Raw genomic sequence first — 17287 nt, 5'->3', positions numbered from 1 at the left:
GGGCCTCCTCCATTGTCAGAGTGAGGCCCAGCGCAAATTGGCGGAACAGCACCTCATATTTCGCTTGGGTAGTTTACACCCCAGCGGTATGAACATTGACTTCTCTAACTTCAGATAGCCCTTGCTTTCTCTCTCTATCCCCTCCCCCCTTCCCAGTTCTCCCACTAGTCTTCCTGTCTCCGACTATATCCTATCTTTGTCCCGCCCCCTCCCCTGACATCAGTCTGAAGAAGGGTCTCGACCCGAAACGTCACCCATTCCTTCTCTCCCGAGAAGCTGCCTGACCCGCTAGGTTACTCCAGCATTGTATCTACCATACTGTACATGAGTTCAATCAAGCCTAGAAGCAAACAACAGGTGGTGCAAAGAGAAAAATAACAGAGTGCAAAAGAGAGTTAAAAGTTACAGAGAAAAAGAGAATGATCGGAACGAGATAGGTTGAGACTGCACCCTTGCTCATGGGTGGATCATTCAGTAGTCTGATAGCACCTCTTGATGTCCTTCAACTGACCCTTCGGCTTCCCAGCCTGCCGTGGAAGAATGCTTTGCTTTTATGCCATTTTGAGTAAAGAGTTTCATGCAATGGGATCTATGGATTAGAACGGGGTTGCTCATTTATTTCCCACAGATGACCAGAATAATTTCTAACTGTAGTCACAGTTTTACTGCCATTTCATTCCTGCAGAGTTTGGGAAGTATCTATATCTGACAGCAGATCTCCCTTGCATTCCTGCTACAGATATTGCTTACGGGTCAATAATCACCATGAAGAATGTGCGAACTGCCGGTGGATACCTGCATTCCCACTGGCACCTGTACCCAGAAGGGGTTGGGGCACGACAGCAGCAGGTCAGTTGGATGTACTGAGATGGCTGGGGCTGCAGCTATTTACAATATAAATGACTTGGATGATGGAATTAAATGTAACACTAGTAAATTTGCAGATGACACAAAGCTGGGTGGCAGTGTGAACTGCGAAGAGGATGCCAGGAGGTTGAAGGGTGACTTGGACAGGTTGAGTGAGTGGGCAGATGCATGGCAGATGCAGTATAATGTAGATAAATGTGAGGTTATCTACTTTGGCGGCAAGAACAAGGAGGCAGATTATGATCTCAATGATGTTAGATTAGGAAAAAGGGGGAAGTGCAACGAGACCTGGGTGTCCTTGTACACCAGTCACTGAAAGTAAACATGCAGGTACAGCAGGCAGTGAAGAAAGCTAATGGCATGTGGACCTTCATAACAAGAGGATTTGAGTATGGGTCGTTCTGCAGTTGTACAGGGTCCTGGTGAGACCACATCTGGGGTATTGTGTGCAGTTCTGGTCTCCTCATTTGGGGATGGACATCCTTGCTATTGAGGCAGTGCAGCGTAGGTTCACGAGGTTATCCCCGGGATGGCGGGACTGTCATATGAGGAAAGATTGGAAAGACTGGGCTTGTAATCACTGGAGTTTAGAAGGATGAGAGGGGATCTTATAGAAAAGTATAAAATTATAAAAGGACTGGACAAGCTAGATGCAGGAAAAATGTTCCCAATGTTGGGGAAGTCTAAAACCAGGGGCCACGGTCGAAGAATAAAGAGGAGGCCATTTAAAACTGAGATGAGAAAAAATCTTTTCACTCAGAGAGTTGTGAATTTGTAGAATTATCTGCCACATAACGCAGTAGAGGCCAATTCACTGGATGAATTTTAAAGCGAGTTAGATAGAGCTCTAGGGGCTAGTGGAATCAAGGGGTATGGGGAGAAAGCAGGCACAGGTTACTGATTGTGGATGATCAGCCATGATCACAATGAATGGCGGTGCTGGCTCGAAGGGCCAAATGTCCTCCTCCTGCATCTATTTTCTATGTTTCGATCTTGTGTGGATCAAGGTGCTGTATTAAATGTCAAATCTCTGCTGCTCTCTTTTTGTAGGTTACTGCCTATTTACATAAGGATGATAACAATCTTTGGATTGTCAGGGAGCCTGATCACTCTGCAGGTTAGTGCTCTTCAGCTCAGCTTGTTGCTTATATCAGCACCCTACGCTAATTCCCGAGCAATAGCAAGGAAAATGATGACAGAAATAACTGGTCCATGTGCTCTCAAGAACTGCTTGGACGTGTTTCTGACGGAACTCATTGAGCCCTACTAGTTAGACACAAAATGCTGGAGTAACTCAGCAGATCAGGCAGCATCTCTGGAGAGAAGGAATGGGTGATATTTTGGGTCAGAAGGAATGGGTGATGTTTTGGGGTGGTGGGGGAGAGTGGGGGGGGGGGGAGAGAGTGGGGGTGGAGGGGGGAGGAATGCAGGAGTTACTTGAAATGAGAGAAATCAACATTCATATCTCTGCTCCACCTTAAAAAATGCCTGGCTCATCAATGTTTAAAGAATTTTCCAACAAACATAGAACAGTGCAGTGCAGGGACAGGCTGTTTGGTCCACACTATGAGAATGAGATGCCAGGCGAAATGGATCTCCTCTGCTACCAGGTGATACATATCTCTTTATTCCTTGCATATCCATGTATGTTTAAATGCCTCTGAAATGGCATTCCCATAATGCTTTCACCACCACCCACAGCTTTGTCCAGCACACACCACTCTGTGCACCACCACCCACAGCTTTGTCCAGCACACACCACTCTGTGTGAAAGAGACTTGCCCGACACATCTCTTTTAAACTTTACCCCTCTGATCTTGAAACCAGGCCCTCTAGTCTTTGACATTTCAAGGAGATTCTGACTGTCTATGCAAATTGATACCTCTCAAAATTCTATATACTTCTATTGTCTCCCCTCAACCTCTGTACCAGAGAGAAAAAAAATCAAGTTTGTCAAACCTCTCCTCATAACCAATGCCCTCCAAATCAGGCAGCATTTTGGTAAAAGCCTTCTGCGCCCTTTCCATCCTTCCTGTCATGGGGCAACCAAACCTACATACAATACTCCAAATGCGGCTTAACCAAAGTTTTATAAAAACGTAGAAACATAGAAAATAGGTGTAGGAGGTGGGCCATTTGGCCCTTCGATCCAGCACCGCCATTCATTGTCCCCATATCATATCATATCATCATATCATATATATGCAGCCGGAAACAGGCCTTTTTGGCCCTCCAAGTCCGTGCCGCCCAGCGATCCCCGCACACTAACACTATCCTACACCCACTAGGGACAATTTTTTTTTTTTTTTTTTACATTTACCCAGCCAATTAACCTACATACCTGTACGTCTTTGGAGTGTGGGAGGAAACCGAAGATCTCGGAGAAAACCCACGCAGGTCACGGGGAGAACGTACAAACTCCTTACAGTGCAGCACCCGTAGTCAGGATCGAACCTGAGTCTCCGGCGCTGCATTCGCTGTAAAGCAGCAACTCTACCGCTGCGCTACCGTGCCGCCCAATATCGCTTGATTCTGTTAACCCCTTGAGCACTTTCTAACTCTCGTTTAAATTCATCCAGTGAATTGGCCTCCACAGCCCTCTGTGGCAGAGAATTCCACAAATTCACAACTCTCTGGGTGAAAAAGTTTCTTCTCGCCTCAGTTTTAAATGGGCTCCCCTTTATTCTTAGACTGTGGCCCCTGGTTCTGGACTCTCCAAACATTGGGAACATTTTTCCAGCATCTAACTTGTCCAGTCCTTTTATTATTTTATATGTTTCTATTAGATCCCCTCTCATCCTAAATTCCAGTGAATACAAGCCCCGTCTTTCCAATCTTTCCTCATATGACGGTCCCGCCATCCCGGGGATTAACCTCGTGAACCTACACTGCACTGCCTCAATAGCAAGGATGTCCTTCCTCAAATTAGGAGTCCAAAACTGCACACAATACTCCAGGTGCGGTTTCACCAGGGCCCTGTACAACTCCAGAAGGAGCTCTTTACTCCTATACTCAAATCCTCTCGTTATGAAGGCCCACATGCCATTAGCTTTCTTCACTGCCTGCTGTACCTGCATGTTTACTTTCAGTGACTGGTGTACAAGGACACCCAGGACTCGTTGCACTTCCCTTTTTCCTAATCTAACATCATTGAGATAATAATCTGCATCCTTGTTCTTGCCGCCAAAGTGGACAGCTTACATTGATCTACATTATACTGCATCTGCCCACTCACTCAACCTGTCCAAGTAACCCTGCAACCTCCTAGCATCCTATTCGCAGTTCACACTGCCACCCAGCTTTGTGTCATCTGCAAATTTTCTAGTGTTACTTTTAATTCCATAATCTAAATCACCAATATATATTGTGAATAGTTGCGGCCCCAACACCGAGCCTTGCAGCACTCCACTCGCCACTGCCTGCCATTCTGACAGGGACCCGTTTATTCCTACTCTTTGTTTCCTGTCTGCCAACCAATTCTCTATCCATGTCAATACCCTACCCCCAATACCATGTGCTCTAATTTTGCCCACTAATCTCATGTGTGGGATTTTATCAAAGACTTTCTGAAAGTCCAGATACACTACATCCACTGGCTCTCTTTCATCCATTTTACTTGTCACATCCTCAAAAAATTCCAGAAGATTAGTCAAGCAGGATTTTCCCTTCATAAATCCATGCTGACTCGGACCAATCATTTTACTGCTATCCAAATACGCTGTTATTACTTCTTTAATAATTGACTCCAGCATCTTCCCCACCACCGATGTCAGGCTAACTGGTCTATAATTTGCCGTTTTTGCTATCTCGCTCCTTTCTTGAAAAGTGAGATAATATTAGCTACCCTCCAATCTGCAGGAACTGATCCTGAATCTATAGAACATTGGAAAATGATCACCAATGCATCCTCGATTTCTTGAGCCACTCCCTTGAGCACCCTGGGATGCAGACCATCAGGCCCTGGGGATTTATCAGCCTTCAGTCCCATCAGTCTACCCAATACTATTTCTCGCCTAATGCAAATTTCTTTCAGTTCCTCTGTCTCGCTACATCCCCTGTCCTCGAGTACATCTGGGAGATTGTTTGTGTCTTCCTTAGTGAAGACAGAACCTGTTCAAGTCTTCTGCCATTTCTTTGTTCCCCGTAATAATTTCAACTGTTTCTGCCTTCAAGGGACCACATTTGTCTTTACTAATCTTTTTCTATTAACATACCTCTTATTATGCGCTACAATGTGATTTCTTGACTCATACTCAATGACCTGACTAAGAATAAGGAAGGGGTAGGCCATTTAGGACTGAGATGAGGAAAAACCTTTTCACCCAGAGAGTTGTGAATCTGTGGAATTCTCTGCCACAGAGGCAGTGGAGGCCAATTCACTGGATGTTTTCAAGAGAGAGTTAGATTTAACTCTTAGGGCTAGAGGAATTATGGGAAATGGGGGAAAAGCAGGAACGGGGTACTGATTGTGGATGATCAGTCACGTTCATATTAAATGACAGTGCTGACTCAAAGGGCCAAATGGCCTACGCCTGCACCTACTTTCTAAGTCATGAAAGCACTATATGCCTTCTTTACCAATCTACCTTGTTGTTAACTCTCTAACAGTTGCAACATTTTTATTTTATTCATTGGGATCTTTTTCTTTTGCTTTTGATTAAATAGAGTTGAGAAGAATTAGATGTGAAACCTTGAATGAAGGTTTAGGTGCAGATTGTTTGGCTTTGTTTCAAGATGTCTGAGGCACAAAGATGTCTACAATGGGGAAGTCGCATGTGGGGAGTTGTGAACTTTGAGATCTGAGAATTGCAGATTATTTGATTCGTCATTGCTTCCGACTCATTCCAGATACAGGTGGCCCGATCAAATATGTTCAACATGGTGATATATTCAAGCTTCAACACAAAGAGTAAGTATAGAAGATCTGTTCCTGATCAGTGTTCGAACATAATAACAGTGATCCATCCGAAAGGTTCACATTATCTGTGTTTTGTTTAACAGAACATCTCGGAATATGCACAGCCACCAGCAGGAGGCTCCACTAACAAAGAAGCATTTCCAGGTCACAGGATATGGAATAGTAAGGACATTGTGCCAGGGACCCTTTGGGGCAAGTCATCGAGTTGTAACAAAGGGGATCTTGGAGTAGGTCGGTGGGTCCAAAAAAAAAGTTCATAGTGGGTAGGGCAATGGTGGGTTAAGCAGGGGAATCGAGTGGTTCCACTTGAGCTAATTAAGTGCTGCACTGGACTGGAAATTGCTGCTGTGCTTCTGATGATTGAAGTGGCTTTGTGCATTTACAGAATGGGACTGGAGATTCAAATGATTTCTGGAGGATCGAGGTGACTGGGGGACAGAATGGCGATCTAATTAAAGTTCTCAGGAGTAAAATCCGATTAATGCACGTTGCAACTGGCTGTGTCCTGTATTCCTCTGGGAAATCCCTGCCAAAGTGGTGAGTTGATTCTTGGCTGATTTAACTATGTGATTCAGTCATTGCAGACGAGGTGTAGGGGTAAAGTCACCAGGAAACTTTAATAAAAATCCTATATGTTATGTTTTGTGTTGTCTTTCGGTCTGTCTTCATGATAAAGAACGGAGACAGCATTTTGTGTCGTAGTTCTCGTAGTACTAGTACAGGGTTCTCATTCTGCAAATGTTCACACTAACTAGATCACATTACTTTACTACGTCATGCACTTACTTTGGCCTGTTACAATTGTAACAATATAACACTGTCCCTTTAGTGAAAGTTCAATAGACAATAGGTGCAGGAGGAGGCCATTCGGCCCTTCGAGCCAGCACCACCATTCAATGTGATCATGGCTGATCATTCTCAATCAGTACCCCGTTCCTGCCTTCTCCCCATACCCCCCGACTCCGCTATCCTTAAGAGCTCTATCCAGCTCTCTCTTGAATGCATTCAGAGAATTGGCCTCCACTGCCTTCTGAGGCAGAGAATTCCACAGATTCACAACTCTCTGACTGAAAAAGGTTTTCCTCATCTCAGTTCTAAATCGCCTACCCCTTATTCTTAAACTGTGGCCCCTTGTTCTGGACCCCCCCCCAACATTGGGAACATGTTTCCTGCCTCTAACGTGTCCAACCCCTTAATAATCTTATACGTTTCGATAAGATCCCCTCTCATCCTTCTAAATTCCAGTGTATACAAGCCTAGTCGCTCCAGTCTTTCAATATATGATAGTCCCGCCATTCCGGGAATTAACCTAGTAAACCTACGCTGCACGCCCTCAATAGCAAGAATATCCTTCCTCAAATTTGGAGACCAGAACTGCACACAGTACTCCAGGTGCGGTCTCACTAGGGCCCTGTACAACTGCAGAAGGACCTCTTTGCTCCTATACTCAATTCCTCTTGTGATGGAGACCTCAATAGGTGCAGGAGGAGGCCATTTGGCCCTTCGAGCCAGCACCACCATTCAGTGTGATCATGGCTGATCATTCTCAATCAGTACCCCGTTCCTGCCTTCTCCCCATATCCCCTGACTCCGCTATCCTTAAGAGCTCTATCTAGCTCTCTCTTGAATGCATTCAGAGAATTGGCCTCCACTGCCTTCTGAGGCAGAGTTCCCTCGGACTGAGGTGGTAATTTCCTATTGCAATTTTTATTGTTTAAGTTCTATCACATGACGTGATCAAACTGCAACTAACCCTAACCCTAACCCATTTCCTCAAAACAAAACTTCTCCTGAGACCCCTCCCTCTTCCTCCAAGTCCAAGGCACAGCTGTTGGTACCTGCATGGGCCCCACCAATGCCTGCCTCTTTGTAGGGTACGTTGAACAATCCCTGTTCCAGGCGTACACTGACGCTATCCCCCAACTCTATCTCTATTACATTAACTACCTCCTGCACCCATGCGGAACTCATGGACTTCATTAACTTCACCACCATTTTCCATCCTGCACTCAAATTCACTTGGACCATCTCCAACACCTCCCTCCCCTTTCTTGATCTCATTGTCTCCATCACAGTAGATAAACTATTGACTGACGTCTATTATAAACCCACTGACTCCCACAATTATCTCGACTACACTTCTTCACACCCTGCTTCCTGCAAAGACTCTATCCCCTACTCCCAATTCCTCCGTCTACGCCGCATCTGCGCCCAGGATGAGGTGTTCCATACCAGGACATCCGAGATGTCCTCATTCTTTAGGTAACGGGGGTTCCTCTCTGTCGATCAACCATATTAGATCGCCTTCACTATATCTATCACCTCACTTATTATGCATGCTGCACATTGCACATGTGATCCAGTCCGGATCTTCATCCCTACAGGGACTATGTAAGCTGCCTTCCACTGTCTCACGGCAGACTCACGATAGCATGTAACGTGTCCTCTGCTTGTGTTACAATAAAACTCTGAGTTGTTACTCCTGTGTATGGGTGTGAGACGAGAGCCTCACTCGTGTCTCCTCGGTACCCCGCAGCTCTGCCCTTGCTCCCCCTCTCCCTAATCACAACAGAGACAGAGTCCCCCTAGTCCTGACCTTCCACCCCATCGGCCGTCACATACAACACATAATCCTCTGGAATTTCCACCACCTCCAATGGGATCTCACCACTAGCCACACCCCTTTCCACCTTCCGCAGAGACTGTTCCCTCTGCAACTCCCTGATTAACTCATCCCTTCCCAACCAAACCACCCCTCCCCAGGTACCTTCCCCTGCAACCGCAGAAGATGCAACACCTGTCCCTATACCTCCTCCTTCAACTCTGTCCAGGGACTCCGACATAGGCAGAGGTTCACTTGCACCTCCTCCAACCTCATCTACTGTATCCGTTGTTCAAGGTGTGGTCTTTTATACATCAGCGAGACCAAACCTAGACTGGGCGATCGTTTTGCAGAACACCTTCGCTCAGTCTGCCAGAACCTACCTGATCCTATTCCCCTTCCCATTCCCACACTTCCCATTCCCATTCCCTTTCTGTCCCAGGCCTCCTCCATTGTCAGAGTGAGGCTAATTGCAAATTGGAGGAACAGCACCTCATATTTCACTTGGGCAGTTTACAGCCCAGGCGTATGAATATTGATTTCTCTAACTTCAAGTAACCTCTGCAAACCTTCTCTCTCCATCTCTCCCCCACCCAGGCCACACTAACTTTTCGTTCTCACCTAGATACAGCTAACAAACACCTGTTTCCTTTATTTTATCTTTGTTACATTTTTGCATATCTTTCATTCATTTGTTCAATATCTCTCTACATCATCCTCTATATCTCTCATTTCCCTTTCCCATGATTTTCAGTCTGAAGAAGGGTCTCGACCCGAAACGTCACCTATTCCATTCATAAACATCACCCGAACCTATCCATGTTCTCCAGAAATGCTGCCTGTCTTGTTGAGTTACTCCAGCATTCTGTGTAAACCACAGATGCCATTGAACTCTATTTTCTTTTGGTTCTCCACCAGGATAATGTAATTTTCCTACTACCTTTTCTTCTCTTAATGTTGTGTACTTGTAGTTTATGTAAACTGTAATGCACTGATCACCCCTGCCTGGTCTACTGACTCCCACAGCCCCCTAAACCTTCTGTGCCGGTGGTTTGTGGCTCGTCATGTCAGATTCTAGGAAAATTAGGTCAAAGGAATAAAGCTGTAGATGCTGCAAGCTGAAACAAAAGCAGAAATACTGGCTCAGCCAGTCAAACAGCTTCTGTGGTAAAAGGATCCAGTCAATGCCTCAGGTCAAGAACTGTTCCTCAGAAGGAATAAAAATGTACACCAGAGTCAGGTACGTCGAACAATCCCTGTTTTGGGCGATACCGGCCCCATCCCCGAACTCTACCTCCGCTACATCGACGACTGCATTGGTGCTACCTCTTGTACCCATGCAGAACTCACTGACTTCATACACTTCACTTCCAATTTCCATCCTGCCCTTAAATATACCTGGACTATCTCCGACATCTCCCTCCCGTTTCTGGACCTCACCATCTCCATCACAGAAGACAGACTAGTGACTGACATCTACTATAAACCCACTGACTCGCACAGCTATCTGGACTACACTTCTTCCCACCCGGTCTCCTGCAAAAAGTCTATCCCCTACTCCCAATTCCTCCGTCTACGCCGCATCTGCGCCCGGGATGAGGTGTTTCACACTAGGGCATCAGAGATGTCCTCATTCTTCAGGAAACGGGGCTTCCCCTCTTCCATTATAGATGAGGCTCTCACTAGGGTCTCTTCTACATCCCGCAGCTCCGCTCTTGCTCCCCCTCCCCCCATTCGTAACAACGACAGAATCCCCCTCGTTCTCACCTTCCACCCCACCAGCCAGCAGATCCAACAAATCATCTGCCAACATTTCTGTCACCTACAACAGGACCCCACCATTGGCCACATCTTCCCATCCCCTCCCCTTTCTACGTTCCGCAGAGACCGTTCCCTCCGTAATTCCCTGGTCCACTCGTCCCTTCCTACCCAAACCACCCCATCACCGGGCACTTTCCCCTGCAACCGCAGGAGATGCAACACCTGTCCCTTTACCTCCCCCCTCAACTCCATCCAAGGACCCAAACAGTCTTCCCAGGTGAGACAGAGGTTCACCTGCGCCTCCTCCAACCTCATCTATTGCATCCGCTGCTCCAGATGTCAACTTATTTACATCGGCGAAACCAAGCGCAGGCTTGGCGATCGTTTCGCTCAACACCTTCGCCCAGTCCGCCTTAACGAACCTGATCTCCCGGTGGCTGAGCACTTCAACTCCCCCTCCTGTTCCCAGTCTGACCTTTCTGTCATGGGCCTCCTCCAGTCCCATAGTGAGGCCCACCGGAAATTGGAGGAACAGCACCTCATATTTCGCCTGGGCAGCTTGCAGCCCAGCAGTATGAACATTGACTTCTCCAACTTTAGATAGTTCCTCTGTCCCTCTCTTCCCCTCCCCCTTCCCAAAACTCCCTCTATCTTCCTGTCTCCACCTGGGATCAGCCAATCTTCCCTGTCCCGCCTGCAACTGGTCCAAAACGCCGCAGCGAGACTCCTGACGGGTACCCGTAAAAGGGATCACATCACCCCGATTCTGGCCTCTCTCCACTGGCTCCCTGTACGGTACAGAATCAACTTCAAGCTCCTCCTATTCACGTATAAAGCCCCAAATGGACATTCCCCCCCCTACATCAAAAATCTTCTAACCCCCCTCTCTAACTCCAGGTCCCTCAGGTCGGCCGATTTGGGGTTACTCACTATCCCGCGGTCTAGGCTTAAGCTCAGGGGTGACCGCGCTTTTGCGGTTGCAGCTCCTAGACTGTGGAACAGCATCCCTCTCCCCATCAGAACTGCCCCCTCCATCGACTCCTTTAAGTCCAGGCTCAAAACCTATTTCTACTCCCTAGCGTTTGAGGCTCATTGAGGAGGCTCTGTGAACTGTTTGCGTGCTACTGTATGTTTCATATTTTCCTTAGTACCTAATCAGATGTACAGCACTTTGGTCAACGTGGGTTGTTTTTAAATGTGCTATACAAATAAAATTGACTTGACTTGACTTGACCAATATCCTTCCTTTGTCCCGCCCCCCTGACATCAGTCTGAAGAAGGGTCTCGACCCGAAACGTCACCCATTCCTTCTCTCCTGAGATGCTGCCTGACCTGCTGAGTTACTCCAGCATTTTGTGTCTACCTTCGATTTAAACCGGCATCTGCTATCTTTTTCCATATTCACCAGAGCTGTCTGGGTCGGCTTTGCTGTCCACAATAGAAATGGGCCAATTGTGGTCTGTGCTCCTGTAGTGTGGCTGACAGAGAGAGCAACGGAACAAACCTGTCCCCACTGCTGGCTCTGAGTGCATGCACTGACAGTTACAACATGGTACAGGACAAGAACGGGTCCTTCAGCCCAAAGTGTCTGCCTCGACCATGTTGCCCAGACCATCTCATATCTACCTGCACAAAATCATATCCCTCTATTCCCTGAATATCCATATGCCTATCCAACAGACTCTATCGTATCAGCCCTGTTCTGACTGTCTCCCCTATAATTCTTTTTACTTCTATCTATGACTCGATAATTCTATCCCTAAGAATCCTCCCCACTAGCTTCCCTACGACTGACATGAGGCTCACCAGCCTAATCACCTTCCCTACAACTGACATGAGGCTCACCAGCCTAATCACCTTCCCTACGACTGACATGAGGCTCACCAGCCTAATTCCCTGGATTATTTCTACTTCCCTTCTTAAATAAAAGAACAAAGTGAGCTACTCTCCAGAGTTCTGGGACCTTCCGTGTGGTTAGAGAAGATGCAACAATCTTTGTCAAGGCTGCTACAATCTCCTGTTTTTAGTTTAGAGACACAGCATGGAAACTAACCCTTCTGCCCACTGAGTCCATGTCCACCAGCGATCCCCTCACACTAACACTACCCAACACACACTAGGGACCCCACTGAGTCCATGTCCACCAGCGATCCCCTCACACTAACACTACCCAACACACACTAGGGACCCCACTGAGTCCATGTCTTCGGTTTCCTCCCACACTCCAGGTATGTAGGTTAATTGGCTGGGTAAATGTAAAAATTGTCCCTAGTGGGTGTAGGATAGTGTTAATGTACGGGGATCGCTGGGCGGCACGGACTTGGTGGGCAGAAAAGGCCTGTTTCCGGCTGTATATATATGATGATATGATGATGATGATGATGTCCACCAGCGATCCCCTCACACTAACACTACCCAACACACACTAGAGATCCCACTGAGTCCATGTCCACCAGCGATCCCCTCACACTAACACAACACTACCCAACACACACTAGGGACGTCTTTGGAGTGTGGGATGAAACGGGTGATCTCGAAGAAAACCCACGCAGGTCACAGGGAGAACGTACAAACTCAGTACAGACAGCATCCGTAGTCAGAATCAAACCAGGGTCTCTGGCGCTGTGAGGCAGCAACTCTAGCGCTACGCCTCCCTTGCCTCTCTCGATAAACTGGTATAAATCCCATCAGGGTGTGGGGATTTATCCACCTTAATGGTCTTTAACACCCAACGCCACCTCATTATTTAACCTCAACCTCCCCTTTACTTGTGTTCTCTGCACTGATTGTACTGTCCTAGGTGAAAACAGATGTCAATTACTCATTTAGTACCTCGCTTACATACCCAGACCCAACCAACCAGCTCCAGTTCCCTAACGTCGCCTGTAAGGAGCTGCTACTGGACGCACCTCCCACAGGTGTAGTCCTCTGGGGCATTGGAACTCTCCCTCACTTCCCACATTCTGTGTGGGAGCAGACCACTGTCCTAGCTGCCATCTCTACTGCATTATATGAAGGAAGATTTACAAATAGAATTAAAACAGGTCTTATCCCGCTGTTACCTCCTCGCCGAATCCTCCTGCGTGATAGCCTTACACTTACCCCCCACACTGCCTCACACAACATGCCTCCCTTCATTACCCCCACACTGCCTCACACAACATGCCTCCCTTCCCTTTACCCCCCACACTGCCTCACACAACATGCCTCCCTTCATTACCCCCACACTGCCTCACATAACATGCCTCCCTTCCCTTTACCCCCCACACTGCCTCACACAACATGCCTCCCTTCCCTTTACCCCCCACACTGCCTCACACAACATGCCTCCCTTCCTTTTATTCACCCACTCACTACAATCCCTTCTGGGATGCTAACTGTTTTCAGCTGCTCAACTGAAACTGAACTTGTTGATAGTCCCAAAGAATCTTCTCTGCATCCGTTCCAATTTAAAGGCATTCTTCCTACAGCTAGGCGACCAGAATTGTGCACAACACTCCAAACACGGTCTCGCCAAGTCTTGTTCTGTTGTAATGTGATTAAACTCTTGTGCTCAACGGATTGGTCTCGTTATTGGGAATTTGTTGGACATGATGCTGAAACTAAGATCGGCCTGTCTGTGTAAACATTTGAAAACTGGACGGAGTGATGTCTCTTGTGTTGACCTTTGTTATTTGCAGGGGATGGGAGCAAGTTGAAGTCAGCTGTAGTCCTTACCTTAAAGAAACACCAAACTCAGTATGGAATATTGAGGATCATATCAACGCAAAAAGTAAGTCAAGTCAAGTCAATTTTATTTATATAGCACATTTAAAAACAACCCACGTTGACCAAAGTGCTGTACATCAGTTCAGGTACTAAGAACGAACATACAATGGCACACAAACATAACAGCACATACATAAACAGTTCACAGTGCCCCCTCAGAGGGCCTCAAACGTTAGGGAGTAGTAATTGGTTTTGAGCCTGGACTTAAAGGAGTGATGGAGGGGGCAGTTCTGATGGGGAGAGGGATGCTGTTCCACAGTCTAGGAGCTGCAACCGCAAAAGCGCAGTCACCCCTGAGCTTAAGCCTAGACTGCGGGATAGTGAGTAGCCCCAAGTCGACCGACCTGAGGGACCTGGAGATAGAGTGGTGGGTTAGAAGATTTTTGATATGGGGGGGGCAAGCCCGTTTAGGGCTTTGTATGTGAATAGGAGGAGCTTGAAGTTGATTCTACTGTACTGGGAGCCAGTGGGGAGAGGCCAGAATCGGGGTGATGTGGTCCCTTTTACGGGTACCCGTCAGGAGTCTCGCTGCGGCATTTTGGACCAATTGCAGGCGGGACAGGGATGATTGGCTGATCCCAGTGTATAGGGAGTTGCAGTAGTCTAGGCGGGAGGAAATGAATGCATGGATGATTTTTTCAATGTCGTCAAATTGGAGGAATGGTTTGATTTTAGCTCTGGTACGAAGCTGGAAGAAGCTGGCTTTTACCACAGCGTTGACTTGCTTGACAAACTTTAATGCAGAGTCAAATATCACGCCAAGGTTTTTGACATGCGGTTTGATTAGGGAGGATAGGCTTCCAAGGCTGCCTGTTATCGTTGTGATGGAGTCGGGGGGGCCGAATAGGATGACCTCAGACTTGCTCTCGTTTACTTGAAGGAAGTTCTGTGCCATCCAACATTTTATGTCCTCAAGGCAGTGCATGAGACTGATTACATTTGACCGGTTGTTGGGTTTCAGGGGGAGATAAAGCTGTGTGTCATCTGCATAGCAGTGGAAAGAAATGCTGTGCCTTTGAATGATTTGGCCGAGAGGGAGCATGTTTAGAGAGAAGAGAATGGGGCCTAGGATGGAGCCTTGTGGAACTCCGCAGGAGAGGCTAGCTGGAGAAGAGGAATAACTGCCTATGTTGATGGAGAAACTCCAACTTTTGAGGTAGGAAACGAACCAACTCAGGGCAGTGCCATCAACGCCAACCGCGTACCGGAGACGGTCAATAAGGATGGTGTGGTCCACTGTATCAAACGCTGCGCTGAGATCGAGAAGGAGCAAGATTGCACAGTCGCCGGTGTCAATGGCGAGAAGCAGGTCGTTGTGTACCTTCAACAAGGCAGACTCTGTGCTGTGGTGGGCCCTGAAACCTGACTGGAAACTATCCAGGATGGTGTTTTGGTGCAGGTAAGGCAGTAGTTGATTTAGAATTACCTTTTCAAGGACTTTTGACAGGAATGGCAGTTTGGAAATGGGTCTGTAGTTGCTAGGCAAGGTGGGGTCTAGGTTAGGTTTTTTCAGGAGGGGCTGGACCATTGTGTGTTTGAAACAGGTTGGAACAGTGCCAGTGGCCAGAGAACTGTTGATGATAGAGAGGATGCTGGGACCGGCTATTGCAATGACAGTGTCAAGGGGGCAGGTTGCAGGTTTCATAGTGGAGACAAGCTTTGCAAGGGAGGATAGAGTGATGGGTTGGAAACAGTCCAATTTAGATGAACAGACCAGTGCTGCTGAAGTGACTGTAATAATATCTTGCGTCTATATCAGACATGTCCAAAGTCCGGCCCGGGGGCCAATCGTGGCCCGAGGTCAGATTTTATACGGCCCGCAGCTTCCATCTTAAAATGTATTATTTATGGCCCGCCAGCACTGTCTAACAGAATGAATGTAGGGGGAGAGGAGGGGGGAGGGGAGGGGAGGGGGTGGGGAGAGGGGAGGAGAGGGGAGGGGAGAGGGGAGGGGAGGGGAGGAGAGGAGAGGGGAGAGGGGAGAGGGGAGGGGATGGGGAGAGGGGAGGGGAGGGGAGGGGAGGGGAGGGGAGAGGGGAGGGGATGGGGAGAGGAGAGGGGAGGAGAGGAAAGGGGAGGGGAGAGGGGAGGAGAGGAGAGGGGAGAGGAGAGGGGAGGGGATGGGGAGAGGGGAGGGGAGGGGAGAGGGCGACTACACCTCCCGGCGGTCAGTGCTGCCCGACCTCCCCCCCGCCCCGAGCGGGAAAGGCGACGGCGACTACACTTCCCGGCGACGGGGTTGAGGGCGTGCGGGGGGGGGGGGGGGGTCGGGAGAGCAGCAGCTGAGCTCTCGTCACCCCGCACGCTCATTGGCAGGCACTCCCGTCAGTCGGGCAGGTGCCCCCGAGCGGGAGAGGCGACGGCGACTCCACCTCCCGGCGGTCAGCGCTGCCCGACCTCCCCCCCCCGCCCCGAGTGGGAGAGGCGACGGCGACTCCACCTCCCGGCGGTCAGCGCTGCCCGATCTGCGGATTGTCAGACGCGAGATCCGGGGGGGGGGGGGCGCATTAGTTAAAGGTCCGGGGTGAGGGGGGGGAGAGCGCATTAGTTAAAGGTCCGGGGGGGGGGGGGGGGGGGGGTGGCATTGGCCCTTGGGTATTTCCACATTATCAAATCTGGCCCTCTTTGAAAAAGGTTTGGACACCACTGGTCTATATAGTCTTGTGTTTCCTGGCTGGACATTTCATCACAAGGCAGTCTGAGTGTGGAATATGAAGGAAAGCTGTAATACTGGAAATTTGAAATGAAAACAAAAATGATGGAAACACTGAGGTCAGACAGCATCTGTGGAAAGGGATCAAAATGTTTCAGGTTGAAGCTATGCTACTAGAACTGGGAAGGAGAGGAAAAGTTAGTTCCAAATTGCTGGGTAATTGGGGAGGGATGCATATGATAATGGGAATATCTTTGATAGGCTGAGGTCAGGGTTGCTGTTGGGAGTCAGTCATGAAGGTCACCAGGCTGATGAGTTAAGGAGTCAGGTAATATGAGTTTAAAATGGGTTATTGAAAATTGGAAAATTCAGTATCAAGTTGAATATCATCAAGAGGTTACCTTTGTCAGATAAGATAAAGGTGAATCGTGGAACATTGAACAATGCAACACAAGACAGATGCTTTGGCCCAAAATGTCCCAGCCACACATGATACCAAGACCAATTCTTACAGTATCTGCCTGCACATAATCCCTAATCCTTACATTTCCTGTGTATGCACATGCCATATACACGTGCCCCATGTACACGTGCCCCATGTACACGTGCCCCATGTACACGTGCCCCATGTGCATATTGTGAGCAATTTTGGGCCTCATATCTGCGGAAGGATGTGCTGGTTCTGGAGAGGGTCCAGAGGAGGTTTACAGGAATAATC

General features: G+C 48.1%; 1 protein-coding gene across 2 annotated transcripts in view; it reads left to right on the top strand.

The window, feature by feature from the left end:
• Positions 1-17287, top strand: part of pomt2 (protein-O-mannosyltransferase 2) — a 71645-nt gene that overhangs the window by 29146 nt on the left and 25212 nt on the right. For both annotated transcript variants that reach the window (XM_078407242.1, XM_078407243.1), the window contains exons 9-14: positions 740-849; positions 1918-1984; positions 5716-5776; positions 5869-5947; positions 6171-6322; positions 13829-13920. In XM_078407242.1, the coding sequence (XP_078263368.1) occupies positions 740-849; positions 1918-1984; positions 5716-5776; positions 5869-5947; positions 6171-6322; positions 13829-13920 (561 nt within the window). The remainder of the gene's footprint in view (positions 1-739; positions 850-1917; positions 1985-5715; positions 5777-5868; positions 5948-6170; positions 6323-13828; positions 13921-17287) is intronic.

The sequence above is a fragment of the Rhinoraja longicauda genome, chromosome 10 (assembly GCF_053455715.1).
Source record: "Rhinoraja longicauda isolate Sanriku21f chromosome 10, sRhiLon1.1, whole genome shotgun sequence".
Lineage (NCBI taxonomy): Eukaryota > Metazoa > Chordata > Chondrichthyes > Rajiformes > Arhynchobatidae > Rhinoraja > Rhinoraja longicauda.
The sequence above is the reverse complement of the archived record's forward strand: the minus strand, read 5'-3'. Positions and strand labels throughout refer to the sequence as shown.